The sequence below is a fragment of the Macrosteles quadrilineatus genome, unplaced genomic scaffold (genome assembly GCF_028750875.1).
Source record: "Macrosteles quadrilineatus isolate MER2022 unplaced genomic scaffold, UCM_ALF_1.0 Scaffold_2__2_contigs__length_208266976, whole genome shotgun sequence".
Lineage (NCBI taxonomy): Eukaryota > Metazoa > Arthropoda > Insecta > Hemiptera > Cicadellidae > Macrosteles > Macrosteles quadrilineatus.
In genome coordinates this window covers 40647984-40664447 of record NW_026542595.1, presented here as the reverse complement: position 1 = coordinate 40664447, position 16464 = coordinate 40647984, and the positions used below count along the sequence as shown (strand labels likewise).

Sequence of the window (16464 nt, the reverse complement as noted above, 5' to 3'; positions counted from 1 at the left end):
GCTACTAGGACGTCAAGAATTGTGGATATTTATAGGCATGCACAGTGGATGCTATACTCCCTGGTGTGGATTCACGTCTGCACTAGTGAGTAACACACACCTATTCGCAGTACTATCCTGATAATTGGACAAATTTGTTAATACCATTTAATACTAAGGCAAAAATGTGGTTCGGACTCCAATATAAACTGTAGGTCTCTTAGTTGCCTTCAGCTGTATGGGCTATTAATTAACAGCTGTGTTTTAGGAATATGTCAGCCTTCGTCACTAACAAGACTACCAGATCGCGCCACTCATCCTACACTCATCTCCATTCATACTACGCTTAAAATACCTACTTTGTATGGTTGCCGTTTCAACGAAAAAGTATTAAAAGGTCTAGTATTGAACCATCAAAAGTTACACATTTTCTCAGGACCTAATCGGCAACTTTATGATTACTAGACGAGCACTTTAATCACTGATCTACACTGCATATGCATCAATGAACAACAAAAGATTATAGACAATGAGAGTATTAAATGTTGTGATTTGTTTGCATGGTATAGTAATAAAACATTCTAATATCTATATATTAATAGGCAATAATTTTTATTGTATTGTCAAAGCTAAAAACAATTAATTGTAGCTAGTGTCATTCAAGAGCTTGATTTTGTTCTGGACATACAACTTGGGGACAGCAGTCTGGGTAATGCTTGGTGTTGTCCATGTCAGTTTCATAGCATCCAGAGTCTTCCCGGAAATGAATCTGTGGGCACCTAAAACACAACCTGCGTTTGAACATAGAAATACATTTAGAACTGTATTAATTTTAAATTAAAGTCTAAGGTATTGATCAAATGAAATCCTCTCTCAATCTTGGTCAGATTTCAATTTTGACTTAAACTGCATTGATCTGCTGACATATTTCAATTTATAATGCCGAAGATTAATGGTATAAACGAATTTCCTAAGGGCTCTGTCCCATTGGCCTATTTTGAATTGACTACGCATTACATACTTCAAAGTTTAATTAAATTAAACCGCTGGTCAATTATATTTATACACTGTACTTCATATACTTTAATACCTAATTTTAAATGATGACCATACGAATGTAGGTCTTTTAAGCCAAGTATGATTGGAGATGTGAGTTTAGTATGAGTGATGTGATACTGTAGTCTTGTTTAACCCCCTTTATTAAATAATAATATAAATAATAGTATAAAGAAAATAATTTTTCACTACACTATGTTTTTTTTGGCTGTATTACATACGTTAATCGGTGGCTGAAAGTTACGTTTTGCTATCGTAATTTAGGGACCGAGCAGGTTTTTTCATCCCGGGGCCGCAGGTTTTTACATCCGTTTTTAAATCAGCTGTCTGCTTGCATATTAATTACACAAATAGTATCCATAGCATTGAATTTGAATTTTTTATTTTCACCGTTGCCTAGCAACTGTTTATAATTATTTTTGCTGATCCCTGAAATTACTTCTTCACATAACCTTATTGTTGCGTTGACTATCAGTTTTCATTATTATTATTGTGAATAGTAGTAATGTGGTGAAAAATAGTGTTCGTACCACGGACCAAAAATGGTCGAAAAAACTCGTTTTCGGCCGTAGGTACGAAATGTACTATTACTACACTAGGTGGTAAGAATAAGTTTTGTATCCAAAATGAATAATACTGTAGATGTGTAGGGTAACTATTTTATACATAAGATCCAAAGAACAAAAATTATTACCATCCGTACCATCCGCGTCTTCTTTCCATTGCTAAGCACGGATTTGTATATAGCAGCTCTCTAATCATTAAGTCTATTCCAAGTGTAACATAATTACATTACTAGTACGGAAAATTGGTGATCACGAGCGAGACAAAGTCGAGTGCGTGACTACCATACGAGTTCGGTAAACACATTTTGGACGAGTGACGTACGGTATTAATTTATCGTCATACTACTCTGAACTAACCTAACAATAAAAACCTGTAAAAATTCGTTATTTTATATTCCCACAGATTAAATAACTAACATAAACATTATGGTTCAAAAGTTATTGTAACTAATGTAATTTTCCCATAAAACTCTCATAAAAAACGAAAAATAACTTTATTATATGTTATGGTCCTTATAAATCTAAAAAAATATAGTGCAACCCCCATTTCTGAACCAGTTATGGTTCAAAAGTTATTCAAACTTTTGAAATTTTTCCTATAAAATAGCATAATTACTCCCACCACTTACCCATGATAAAGGTTGTTCACATGCTATTGGGAGAAAGTATGTGTCAGATTGCTGGTACCGTTTATTTCTTTCCCCATAGCAAACACACATAAGTACTAGTTAAATCTTTGTTATTTAAATGAGGAATTAATATAAATTGTTTATTGCAGTATTTCAGCAAATAACCAATCAGACAAATGAAAATCAGCTTAGTCTGCAGGTTTGCTGTGGCGGGATATTTCTATAATGTTGTGATCACTCACGTGACTGCCCCATAAGCGCCTCCGTGGTGGCAAGTGAACAACATACACTCTCCAAGCGTGGTCCACTGCTGCCCTACCATGTGAACAACGTTGTCCACCACACAACCATCTGAAACAAATTATCAATAAGTTTAGAGGTTAAACACTGAAGTTTTATTTTTTTATAAAATATCAATTAGAGTAGGGGCTCTCAACCTTTTTTCAATCCACAATCCGATCCACTTAGAACTCGAACCAATTTTCCACACGCCCCCCACCCACAATATTATTAAGCTTATATGTCATCATATTTAAGGCTCATATTTAGGCACATAATCTCTCTGTGTAATCAATCATTTATACATCTATTTTTGATAAGGTAATTATACAATTTGAATTGTTATGGCTAAAATCACAAATTAAATTTATATTTTTTATCTTTACTTTTAAAATGTAGCCTATTTACTATTTTCCTAGGAGCCTCCCTCTTTTAAAAACCATTGCTCTTTTAGAGAACCATTGAATTAGAGAATACTTTGTTTAACACAAGGGGATGTATTAGAAGTAGGACAACTTTATAGTTTGGGTTAACTTTATGAGGTCTTGTATTTGTGGATTAAATAGTTGTGTGTTTAATATACATTTTTTTTATAAATGTAAAACTATGTTATGTAAGTAAAGTGATTATCTTACTTTCAATATAACCAAAGAGTTAAGCATACTCTGAACATTTACAGTAGTAAGAGAAGTTTACTTTCAGTAACCAACGTTAGAGCTGAAACCTTACTGTTCATACCATTGGAGATGATAGCAAATATTATTTTTTTCGCTGTCTCAACCAAAGTCATACATTATTTATATTTTGCATATACTGTACCATATTACAAAATATTTGTTATTGAAACTTTCTTGATCAAATGTAGAATTGTACCTGCATGAGAGGGACGTTTGGGATTGGTTTGTCGGTAAACTTTTACGTTACGTCAATCGGTAACTTTAAACTTCCCTTAGTTGTGGACTCGTTTCGGAAGATTGGCAGATGTATCAACCTGAGTCCTTCACCTGAATGTTATTTATCCTCATGGTTTTCCCTTGAATTAAAGCTCTTGGAGGTAACTCTCTGCTCCATATGTTCACAGCGTAATTCGACACTCCCTCCCTCCATAGCCACAACTGATCTCACCGACGTAGCCCGAGATAGTATTAAAATCATCAATTGTGTATATTTATTTGTGATATTGGCTGTATGTAATATCAATGAATGTATTATCTAAATTAAATTAAACACCACTAGATGATGAAGAAATATGGTGAATGATTCACTGACAAAGAGTAGTAAACTTGAGGTAAAACGTAATATATCATAACAGGGAAGAAAAACTGCAAGCTCACAAATGTTTGACTAGCGCATGTAATAAACGCAAAACGCAGTCGCTAAGATCGACGATATTAGCAACTCCTCTAAGTTTCGTATGAGGATATAAGTTTTCCATATTTAAATGGTATTACGTTTAACATTTTTTGAAATGTTAATATAGCTAGTTGTGAACAAAATTAACTTAGTCAACCAAATTTAGTCAAAATATAGCTATTAACAAGCCTACAACAGTTAAATGTTTCTGTGTAAGAATACTGTAAGAATGTTGAATGTTCAGTAAAAAAATTGGTTTTTTCCGAGGAAATCAGTAGTAATTTCATTAAGTCACGTAAATTAAATATTTACATATTACTTCCAAGTTTCATGGAGATTACTACTATACTTTTTGTCTTGAAATATTACAGTTTCAATAATTAATAAAAAAGAGCATTGATATAAAAATCGTAAATCTTACATTAAATGAAGACTGTGAATTAGTGAAAGATTTTGATTGATTATATGTGTTAGTACTAATATACTGATCAAAGAAATCCAATCATTTATTGTTTTGCAATAGTTCGTAGTTATATAATCCTACTAGCAACAGAGCCCGCTGTGGATTTAGGTTTATGTTTATACACAACGGTCTCTAGTAAAATAATGGTTATGAAATGAATACACCACTTTAATCACTAATATTTGTACAGCTAAGCACATAATAACCTTAGAATCACAAACATAACATAATGAACACACTATAACCACAAATGCTAATTGTGAATAACAACCACTGACCTATAATAATAATAACTGGAGTAACCACTCTGTGTTTAAAAAACGTACCACTGTTTTTTTTGCTGTTTTTGTTTCAGAGTTTCGTGTTGTGAGGTTGGCCGTGTGATCGGTTGGTGGGGCTTGTCAAATTAGAGGCAAGATCAAGATGGCGTCATCCTGTTGTTTTGTTGATAGGTTGATAGTAAACAAAAATATGTTAACATTATCATTGCAATATAAGTTTATTTGTTTATTTTACAACCCATTTTAACAAGATCATAAACCGATGGTCGTTCTTTAATCAAATGCCATAGGGCTAAGCCTAAGACTAAACCAATATCTCCAAACCAGGAAACTTGACTATTTGTACCATTAACCATAGTTTGAAAAGAGGTAAATAAGTTAATATTTATTTACTATCAAAACAATTTATAATGATTCAACATAGCTTTAAATACACAGGGTTCAACGTGCAATAACTTAAATATAAGTGTTTGATACAAGTCCTTGAAATAACGGATAACCCCAAATAAATAGTATATGGTTAGGTTATAATGAATTGGAATTTGACAGCATCCCACAACCGATCACACGGCCAACCTAACAACGAAACACCGAAAACAAACCAGCAAAAACAGTGGCACGTTTTTCTCTAATGTTTAACCAGAGAGTAGTGACTCTAGTTATAATCTATTTATCTCAATGATAACAACATGTAAACAAAGAAAAATCAATTGAATAACAATACAACAGCTGTTAAATTATTTACACATGTTTCATGTGATTATATGATGTAAACCAACTACTGCCATACACCTTTAAATAAACGGTATCAGCATTCTGACACATACTTTCTCCCATAAGATTGTCAACAACCTTTCTCATGAGTGGTGAGAGTAAATATACGGAAATGGGATTTGTACAATTTTCTTCAGAATTTAAAGGACTATAACATACTAAATTTTTATGAAAATCGTTCTAGCCAATTTTGGGAAAATCCGATTTTCCGTTCTTTTATGGGGATTTTTATGGGAAAATAACATAATTTACCATAACTTTTGAACCGTAATTTTTACATAAATGGGATTTGTATCATTTTGTTTAGAATATAAAGGACTATACCATACTAAATTTTTATCAAAATCGTTCGGGCCATTTTTGAGAAAATCCAATTTTTCCAGTTTTTTATGGGGTTTTATGGGAAAATCCCCATTAAAAATAAAATTTTCTAAAAAATTACAAAAACTATTAAAATTGTAAGGATCATAACATGCTCTGTTAAACCAAAACCGGATTTTTGTCTAAAATCCTATTTTTTGTTATTTTATGGGGGTTTTATGGGAAAATAACATAATTTACCATAACTTTTGAACCAGAATTTTTACAGAAATGGGATTTGTACCATTTTGTTCAGAATTTAAAGGGCTACAACATACTAAATTTTTATCAAAATCGTTCGGGCCGTTTTTGAGAAAATTTGATTTTTCCGGGTTTTTATGGGTTTTTATGGGAAAATCACCATTAAAAATCAAAATTTCAAAAAAATGAAAAAAACGCCTGGAGATACCATGGATTAGAACCTACATACCAAATTTCATCGAAATCGGACCACAAATGTAGTCCCTAGCTCTGTACACATCCAGACACACAGACACACACACAGACACACAGACACACAGACACACACACAGACACACACATACGGGGTTTTACCGAATACTCGCAAACACCTAATTGTGGCATCTTTCAACCTGCGGCCACCAGTGGATGAAGGAAGGTGGTAGAAACATGTCTGCATCGATATTTTTAATGAACACTCCATTTTAACATCTAACATTCCAGTTTTTAAATTGTGGCACCATGCCACAAATCGGTATATATCAACAGTGTGTGGACAGGATGCCACTAATGCGTTGTAGTGCTTGAGCGGTGTGTGCGCCCCCCCTACTTCTCGCGTGCGCTGTTGCCAGTTCTCCGTTCTAGTTCCTTCATTCCGTTCTGTATTCATGTGGCTATGCCCTAGCCGCTGTAGCTCATTTCCCGCGCTCATGACGTCGTCTTTTATTAGTGTAAGGATTTTATATGAAGTTTTTTTCAAAGCTCCAATAATTTTTACAATTATTGGATTTAAAGTCAATGGACCAAATGAAATGTCGTGAGGATTACATAAAACTACATGCTATTTTGTTGATATTTTATCGTCACATTGTATGTATGGTTTACGAACTGAGATACTTGGAATAAAGGCCTTAATGTGCTGGGTAAATTATCAGTTTCATGGGATTCTATATATTAACTAGCAGAGTACCCGTCCTTCGTACGGGGTTGGCATATAAGTATCAAATGCTTATAGCAGTTATGAGTGAGGACATGGTTTAAGAAATTTCGGTTCTTTTTGAAGTTCGTTCGCTACGCTCACTCACCTTTAGGTTGGAGCTCGTTCGCTGCGCTCACTTTCCTTCAGGTTAGCTCGTTCGCTACGCTCACTTGCCTTCAGGTTAGCTCGTTCGCTACGCTCACTCGCCTCCAGGTTGAAGTTCGTTCGCTACGCTCACTCACCTTTTGCTGTTGTCATAAATGTAAAAGAAATAATAGTGCTAGTGCTGCACCCTGTTGGTAATCCTTGTAACTTTTAATGCTATTGAACATCATAGAACATAACCAACTTGTTTAATTGAAACAGCTGTTAAGATTCATTAATTCCATTTCTCATAAGGTTAACATGGGAAACTCCAGAGCCACTGGGGCGGAGCCCCGAAGGATTTTTTGGGATAAAAATATGCCTATATGTTAATCGGGAATGTGAGCTATCATCATGCCAAATTTCAGCCCGATCCGACCAGTAGTTTTTGACATTAGCTCATACAAACACACACACAGACACCACCTCTTCTTTATAATAGTATAGATAGATAGATAGATAGATAGATAGATTACGTAAGCCGATTCTTTGCGTCAAAATTGTGGGCGACTGGGAAGTCGTAGAACGACGTGAGAGGGCTCAAATTAAAGGTCTTTATCCCGTGACGGCGGGAAAAATAGTGAAATTCCCAAAATCTTAACACAAAATTAGATATAACGTACAATGTTCTCCATAAGAATAGCATTAAAAGGCATTTACTGCTGATTTTTGTTTACTTCAATCCAGCTGATCGTGATTTTATCATTAGCAAGTAAGCTTACATTTTGGATTACTCATTTGCCAGTCAATTCTGCAATGTAATGTATACTATATAAAACCAACTATATAAAGGGATAACGTTACCTTTAATAATCAAGACTTTTTAGTTATGTCAAAGTTGAAATAAATTGTTTTCAAGATTTAAGAAACGATTCAAGATTAAAAGAAGATCTTCTTTGTTTTTATTTCAAAACATATGTAAAAGATTTATTCCAATTTTTTTTTAAATTTACTAACATTTATATTTGAGAATTATTGTAGTGTTATATCAATATTTTGTATGAAGTGGAATAACCTCAACGGTTACTCTTAGAAAACAATTTGGGAATAGATATGAAGTAGGTTCGTACAGGTATTTAAACGAACCAAAAATATTTATGTCGTGATTAGTTTCGATAACTGGGTAATGGAACCCTAACTAGCCGCAAAATAGTTGGTAATTAGACGTTGACTAGGCCCTTTTTCGGTAGAATATGTATATCAATCGCACCTTTAGGTGGATTAACACCACATACTTACACTAGGCTAATAGTGGTTTTTTAATGTTGATCACAAACAAATTTAGGTCCAAGTTCTGTCAATGGGATGCCTTTACTTAAGAATAATTTTGCTAAACCTTTACAAAATGAGCATGGACTTAGAAATAATAACTGGGTAGGGTATCTCAACACACCATTTTTTGCCTTTTCTTATTTGACGAAGACAATTTTCAATACTGTATTTCAATCGGGGAAGCCTTGTTATCAGCATTAACCAAAAAACCAAAGCTACCTTAATAAACCAATATTTATTCATAAACATGTTTGCTGCCTTTAGCAGTTAAACTCAGGAATCATTCAAATTCTTTATTGAACATAACGTTATCAACAAAAGCAAACAAAGACAAACAACAAACTGTTTTGTTTTTTTTGCACAAAAGATATGTTGTAGTGGGATATCTAGGCCTATCCTGACATATAGATAATTTGATTCTGAGTTTGTTTAAATATTCCAACAATAATTCCTTTTCCGTAGCTTTTTAGTGACTACAAGCCACTAGTTTACATTAAAATACGCAATAAGTATGACTCCGTTTTTTCTGTATGCATATAATTAATTCATGGTAATGTAAAAGTATGCGCAACGAATTTTTCACCTCACTATGATGTTTTTAGCTGTTTTACATACATTTAGCTGGTTTATATTGGTGGCTGAAAGTTACGTTTTGCTGGCCATGCCAGCTGTCATCGTCATATGGGGACCGAGCAGGGGTTTACATCCCTAGGGCCGCAAAATCACTTGTTCGCCTATTTACTTAAAACATTAATGTATATTAAATGCACAAGCTGTATCCATGGCATTGCAATAGACTTGTTTTTTGTCACAGCTGCCTAGACAACTATTTATTGTTATTTTTGATTTTGCTGATTCCTTAAAATATTTCACATAAATAAGAGGGACTTCATATTGCAAAACATACTTGGGTAAAAAAAAACCGCTCGTACCACGAGCCAAAATGGTTTTGCAGCTCTCGATCGTTTCACGTTCTCGACTTCGTCCCGAACTTAAAACCCGATATCGAGTCGGCAAAACCTCACTTTAGGCCCTAGGTACGAAATATACTATTTTTTTACGGTGGAATTAGAGACCCAAAGATTCTCACCCCGTTGCGAAGCATGGGCAGATAGTAAGTTATAAGATTATAAAGTCTTTACTGTTTTGTCTGTACATTGCGTAGACTCATGAAGTGTTTGGTTATTTCTACGTTGTATATAATAAGATAGCCGAAATGAGTCTTGTGTATATATCTGTACGTTTGTTTGATTCTTACTGTCATTGTGCCTGTAACGCAAAAATTCCAATTCACGTGTCCTACCTTGGGAAAACTAGAGTACCGTTCATGATCCAAATAGTTTTGTAATTGTTTGAATAAATTTGCCAAGTTTGATCAAAATATATCCATAAACAAGCAAACTACAACATTTTACAATATTCTTTATATGAATAACAAGGGAATTTTAAATTTACAATTTTTGAATTTGTCCTGTTACCAATAACCGTACAAAAACACTTTGATATACTAAATTATTTGTTTTCTAAGCTATTTAAAAAGGTCTGGATATAAATTGGGAAATTTTGTATTTTTAAGGTAACGTTTTTCTCCATTTCATATATTAGTAACAATATGTATAGTATCAAATTCAGTAATAACATTGACTACTGTATTTAAACCTTAACACAAGTGTTTATATATTCATTGAGGCTACTGGTGCTACCGCTGATGGCTTATGCATGTGTACGTTAGTAGCTAGCAGACGATTTGCCAACTAGGAACATGAAATCAGCTGTTCCCCGTCCTCACTGTCGCGGTTGCTCGCCTAGCATGTCAACAGCTGACTGCTGTAAAAATTGGATGAGGCGACAGTAACTTTTTCTAGTACGCTTCTTTACCATGGCATCTGCTAATTCAATTTTGTCCAAAAAAATGTATACACATCTCTAAGATTTGTTGCCAACTAACAAGCAATTTAAATAATAATAAAAAAAAAACTATTGTTAATCATCCTGCAAAACTGCTAATAATTCATGATCAAATTTTCATCAGAATTCCGTTAGTTTAAATCAACGATCACATAAGACCAATAGATGGAGCACATCTATATAACTAACATACAAGCAGTTGAAGCCAGGTCCGCCATCTTAGTGCAGGTTAGAAGTGGTAGATGCCAATGAAAACGGCACCAAAACTCAATGTCCAGCTTCAAAATAACTTGACATTTAGACTAAAGGTAAATCGTTGACACTTCGTGTGAAAGATGTCAATTAGTCTAGGACACTATTGGTTCTAATTAAAAGCTCAAAAGTTTATATTTTCTATTTTAAATCTTGAAATAAAGTCGGTGCTTTTAAATGAGTTTTTAAATATGACATAACAAAGTTCGTCGGCTGCTACTGTTTTTATTTCTTCGTCAGGTAAGTAAAAAAAACGGTGGATTTTGTGGCTAAAGAGCTCAATTTCTTGGATAATATATTTTTTTAATTTTTATAAAGGAGAGTTGTATAAAGAGTTTCAGAAACCATCTTGTGACTTTGAAAATTTTTACATTGTAAACCAAACGCTAAACCTTTAACACATTTTAATACGATATAGATACATATATTATAAATTAATTTGTAGCTTTTTAGAATTTTTCTTTCGCCCAACAAGTTTTTGTAATTATTGTTAACTAACTTTTTCTAAGATACGGTAAACGCTAGGAAACAAATTAAAAGCGTATTTTAAAGGTCATTGTTCAACCGTCATGAATTGTTACATACCAACCTTTAGGGCCCATTGGTGCATTGGGGGGTGGAAGTCTAAATTTAGTTCATTACAATTACGTCAATGACCTTGAGCTCTGCTAGTAAGATGCTGTGGTATGGTAGCGTGTCAGGGAGAAGGGTTATTGTTCATGCTTACTCATTCGCTCTTACCCACAAACAAATTTATTTCAAGCCTAAAATGAAGAATGTAGATCTAACTTCTATATTCGATTGGAAAACGTCAGTAAGAGGCAAGTCTAGACTGTTCCTATGTCTGCGCGATCCATCACTAGTTACTTTCTTTACTTATTTTTTTTGAAAGCCTATGTGTCGATTATGTATCTTGAGCAATGTAAAATCAAGATGACGTTGTTCAAACTAAGATATAAGTTTGGACTTCCTTGTGTGACCAAAATGGTCGCCTACAGAGCAACAGAAGAATCTACAATTTCTTATAAAATCAGTTTTATTGACATTTGCAGACAGTTTTATATAATTGTTTTAAGGAAACCCAAAATCTATTGGCAATCATAAGTTAATATGATTTGAACTTTTTGCCTTATACAAATGAAATACCATGTGCATATTGGTCCTCTGGTCCTGTTAATACAACTTTTTGAAGGGTTTCTTTTATAATTTAAAACTATATCATTGCACAAGCATTTTCAAGGACTCTCTGCAGTTTTGCGTACTCTTGCAACTACTAATTCAAGAATCAGTTTGATGACCGATTAAAAATAATGTGTTTATACGTTATAAAGATTCAACTGTTAAATATCATAGTTTTTGAGGGTGAGACTGGAAATTTAGACTATATTAAAGATTTGCATTCATAGTAGAACATTATATACTTTTTTAAGTAAACCAACAGAAAAAGATTGTTTAAAATTTTCAAGTTCATTTTAGAACAAACTGTTTGCTCCGCCTCCCAGTTAACTGAGAATTTCAAGAAGTAGAAACATATTAAATAAATAATAAGTGAAGTTAAATATATCGCACAGTGATTTTAAAAAACATTACACAAACTTCACGGATGCCAATTTACTTCTAACAACCTTACTAGGAATTTCCTAAAACTGATATTGTACGTTGAAATAGGTTTATCTATCTATCTATTCTATTCTACATTCTATTCTATGATATTATAAAGAAGAGGGGGTGTCTGTGTGTGTGTGTTTGTATGAGCTAATCTCAAAAAATACTGATCCGACTATGCTCAAATTGCACACAAATGAAGCTACAGCTCCTAGGATACATATAGAACTATTACCGCTTCGATATTCACCTAGGGCTTTGCCCCGTGGGCTTTCAAAAATCTGAGATGAGAGATTTAAAAGTAAATATTGATTGATGGTATCCATGGTAACAAAGAACAAACCTAGTAAGTTTAAAAATGTAAACAAGCAGAACTAATTGTCAAATTGATTTTGATTTCTCAATTCAACACAGCTGGTTCAAACCTTATTAAATACTGCACGAATATTAGAACAGAGAGGGTAAGGATTATAAATTTAAAATAATGATGTCACTAGCCTGAATTTATTTAACATTACCTAAAGGAGCTGTCAAACCATATGTTAATGTAATTTCATTATTATAGGATTGTTTCAGTTACAGTACTTCATTTGTTTATGATCTAACTATACTGAGTCTGTTATAATATTTGTGAAATGTTGTAATATTATTTATTTATTTTTATAATAATTCATTTTAAAATAAATCATTCAATGGATATAGGAAATAATCAACATTCTATATTGCCCTATCAACCTAGGCCCTTATCCTGAGTTATGGGGTATATTCTTTTGATTTATTTGTTTGTAAACAGTAATATAATCCCCCTGCCCCAGCAAACCTATAGACTGAGCCAATTCCCGTTTGCCTGATTATAATTTCACTAAAATATGTTAGAAGATTGCCCTATTAACATGTTTGGAACTATTGTGATAGGTTTTCGTTTATATGTATATGTGTGCCACACTATAGGATACCGTATAAATTAAAAGACCATATTTTCTTAGACCGTTTCCTCTCCCATCACTGCAATGATCATGTTCTACTTATATGCCAACCCCGTACGAAGGTCGGGTATTCTACTAGTTATTAATAAAGTTGAGAATACTAAAGGTTCTACAAAACAAAACATTGAATAATAAAAATACATTTGTATAAAAGTAACAGATAGATTGACAAAATTGTAAAACGATCGTATAATATCTAACAATATCAAATTATTTACAGTATCACGGTTACAACTTTTAAACTACTTTTATTATGACTCAATGTTAACCTCTTTAGGACCTTTCATTTTATGCTTTTGTTAGTGGGGACTGGTTAAAACACCACAGTAGGTTTTACAAATATGATTGTGAGATGATATTATAATCTGAACTAGATTATGCGTGTTGATAATAATATGTATTTTAATTTAAGTACTTTAATTGATTCGGTTATATGTTTACCTCATATAACATTTGAACATGGATTGAAACATTAGATGTCTTTGGAATACTCTGAGAGTAAGAAGCAAAACATAACTTTCAGCAATGATGCATCGAAATCTACCTTAAACTGGCTGATTCAGAAATGTAATTGCAAAATATTTTGTCAACATGACTAAAATGTTAAAAAAAATAGATGTATCAGCACGAAATAGTTTGCAAGATAAAAAAAGCAGTCTAGGACAACTTATATAGCGTTCTAACCTCAAACATTGTTATCGTTTCAGTGTACAAATTCAATTGATACAAAATAACTACGTTACCAATTTATGTTTGTAAACAAAAATCAATTTTTTAATGGTTGCGTAATAGCTATTTACATTACAAGTGTAGTAAGAGCGTTTTTACTTCACGCAGGTGAATGTTGTGCAACGAGCGGAAGCGAGTTGCATAATTCACCTAAGTGATGTAAACAGCACGCTCTTGCGTAACGTGTAACGTACAAGATTTTACCTGACCCGACAATAAACATGGGTTTACGTACAATATTTTTCATTATCCATTTCACTCATCTTCTATCAGTAACGTTCTTTTACTAACAAAAGCTAGGTTAGGTAGGTAAATACTTTAAAGCATAATAATAACATTCAAGCGCACAGCTGATTTCTAGCGTTGAACATCGTTGGCTCCATAGAGTTATATTTTTTAAGTTAAGCACTCAATGTTATTTAAATGGGTTTCTTTACATCACCGAGTGAGTTTTTGATACTTTACATCACTCGAGAAGTAAGGAAGTTGTATACATCACGCTTGGGATAGGGAAGTTTAACATGGCGGGTTAGGTAAATCAATTTAAATTATTATTTACTACACAACTTATTTGTAATGTAAAACATTGTTCACCACTCGGAGCAAAAGTATATTATTTATGGTACTTAAATTGTTTTATAGTACGTGGCAGTATAGTATTATTAGTTTATTAGTTGCTTGTTGCACTGTTCTACACACTGCTCAAGCTCTACAGCTCATTAAGTGGCATCCTGTCCACACACTGTTGATATATACTGAATTGTGGCATGGTGCCACTATTTCGAGTGTAGGCTGGCGCGAGAATTGGCAACGTAGCATTAGGAAAGTTATAGTTCCGGCGGACGGCGCGAGGCGCGCTAGCTAACTGTATGGTTTCGTGTTCCACAATTCGGTGTGTACCTGCGCTACTTAAACTCACATCAACGAGTTCAAAAATACTCAATTGTGGCATGTGATGTTTAAACGACGTATTAATGCTGGAAAACCTCAAAAATTATCGAATTAGCTGTGGCACCCTGAAAAAGGTGCCACAATTTTTGAAGGTGCCACAGTACGGCCGTGTGCCTGTGAAGGATGCCACTATTCGGTGAATACAAACACACAGACACACACACACACACACACACACACACACAGACATCACTTCGAAATCCACTTTTTTGGGTCCAGGGGGACCCAAAACGAATATATCCACTAAAAACTCAAACTCGAAAATTTTGACGAAAACAATACTTTCTCCATATACTATGGTATAGGGGGAGAAAGTAAAAATCTAACTTTAATAATTATTTGCAAATTTAATCTACATGTATGATGCTTTCCATTGGCGTATTTATTAATAAAATCAGTCCAGTAGAACTGTAGATTTAATTGTACAAAGGTTAACAAAAACATGTCTCTAATTCAGTACCTTTCCTCACCTATATAAATTTGGAGGTTGCTTAGCTTTTTTGCAAATAGCTTTTAAATGGTGAATAAATCGACCAAATTGGAAGGTGATATTCTGAAAGAGAATGACATTTCCTACAAATTACTATAATGTATTTCTTGGAAACACTTAAAAAGGTAGCCTAAAGTTGGTTAAAAATATAAACTTGAAATTAGAATATTGAAAAAAACCGGTTTTATTGTATCCTTCATTTTTTCACCACAAATAATAAATAAAATGAAACGCTCATAATAATTTAAAAATTTAAATGAATTAGGCTTTCCAACGACCCATTAATTAACAAAATTGGTCAAGTAGAAGTCTAGATTTAGCTGTACAAAGTTTAACAAAAATATCTCTAATTCAGTAATTTCTAACAACTATAAATTTGGAGGTCACATAGCTTATTTGACAATAACCTTTAAATGATGGAAAAATTGATCAAAGTGGATGTGATATTTTGAAAAAAATTAAAATGACCTACAAATATCTACTAAGTATCATTGAAAATACTCGATAAAACAGTTTTAATGTATTTATTTTATTTTTACTTTTTCACAACAAATATTTAATAAAATTAAATTTTCATTAATATTTGCAAATATACACGAATTAAACTTTCCAACGACCCATTAATGAATAAAATCGGTCCATTCGAACTCTTAGATTTAGTTGTACACAGATTTTGAAAACTGAATTAGTTATAAGTAGATAGATAACAGCACGTTAACCTAGTTGTGATTTATATAGAGACAGGTTGTATTCTGACGTTAGCTACGTTCAAACAATATCTCGATACTCACCGTCTGTGCTGGGCGAGATCTCATTGTCTCTCTCGAGTTTACGGCAATCACACACACCTGAACACACAAACAACACGCACACAAAGGCTAGTGACGGGTACATGGTGGCGATACTAGCCGACTGCCGGAACGTTTATTACAAGGAACTAATTACAATTGCTAATTAGATAACTCAAGGCCCGCCCATGTCACTGAGGCTATCACTGTTTGTGTTCTAACCTCTCAACTCCTGCAATCATTCCGGTCGAATGCACTCTGCCATCGCGCAGTTATGAAGGTTGCGTATCACAACACGTTCTTCACAAAGTTATCTGTGGCTAGAAATTGGGGTCTAGAACGCCCGTGGTGTGCATTGTTTATAATATAGAGTTTTATACTCAATCTTCAACAGTCATTGAGAACAGATTCGAGTGATAACGTGTTTACACACTACACAA

General features: G+C 33.4%; 1 protein-coding gene across 1 annotated transcript; it reads right to left on the bottom strand.

Moving 5' to 3' along the window:
* Positions 1 to 568: 568 nt before the first annotated feature.
* On the bottom strand, positions 569 to 16177 carry LOC128986919 (U-scoloptoxin(16)-Er13a-like). Its single transcript, XM_054407529.1, has 3 exons — positions 16028 to 16177; positions 2473 to 2581; positions 569 to 758 (listed from the first exon to the last, which is right to left on the bottom strand). The coding sequence occupies exons 1-3, from the start codon at positions 16128 to 16130 to the stop codon at positions 635 to 637; spliced, it is 336 nt and encodes a 111-aa protein (XP_054263504.1). The 5' UTR covers positions 16131 to 16177; the 3' UTR covers positions 569 to 634.
* Between the last annotated feature and the right edge of the window lie 287 nt (positions 16178 to 16464).

Coding starts and splice junctions, on each gene's coding strand:
- LOC128986919 (XM_054407529.1), bottom strand. CDS start 16,130: ATGTACCCGTCACTAGCCTTTGTGTGCGTGTTGTTTGTGTGTTCAGGT. Junction 2,582..16,027: donor GATCTCGCCCAGCACAGACG/GTGAGTATCGAG, acceptor AATTTGTTTCAG/ATGGTTGTGTGGTGGACAAC. Junction 759..2,472: donor GGCGCTTATGGGGCAGTCAC/GTGAGTGATCAC, acceptor GTTGTGTTTTAG/GTGCCCACAGATTCATTTCC.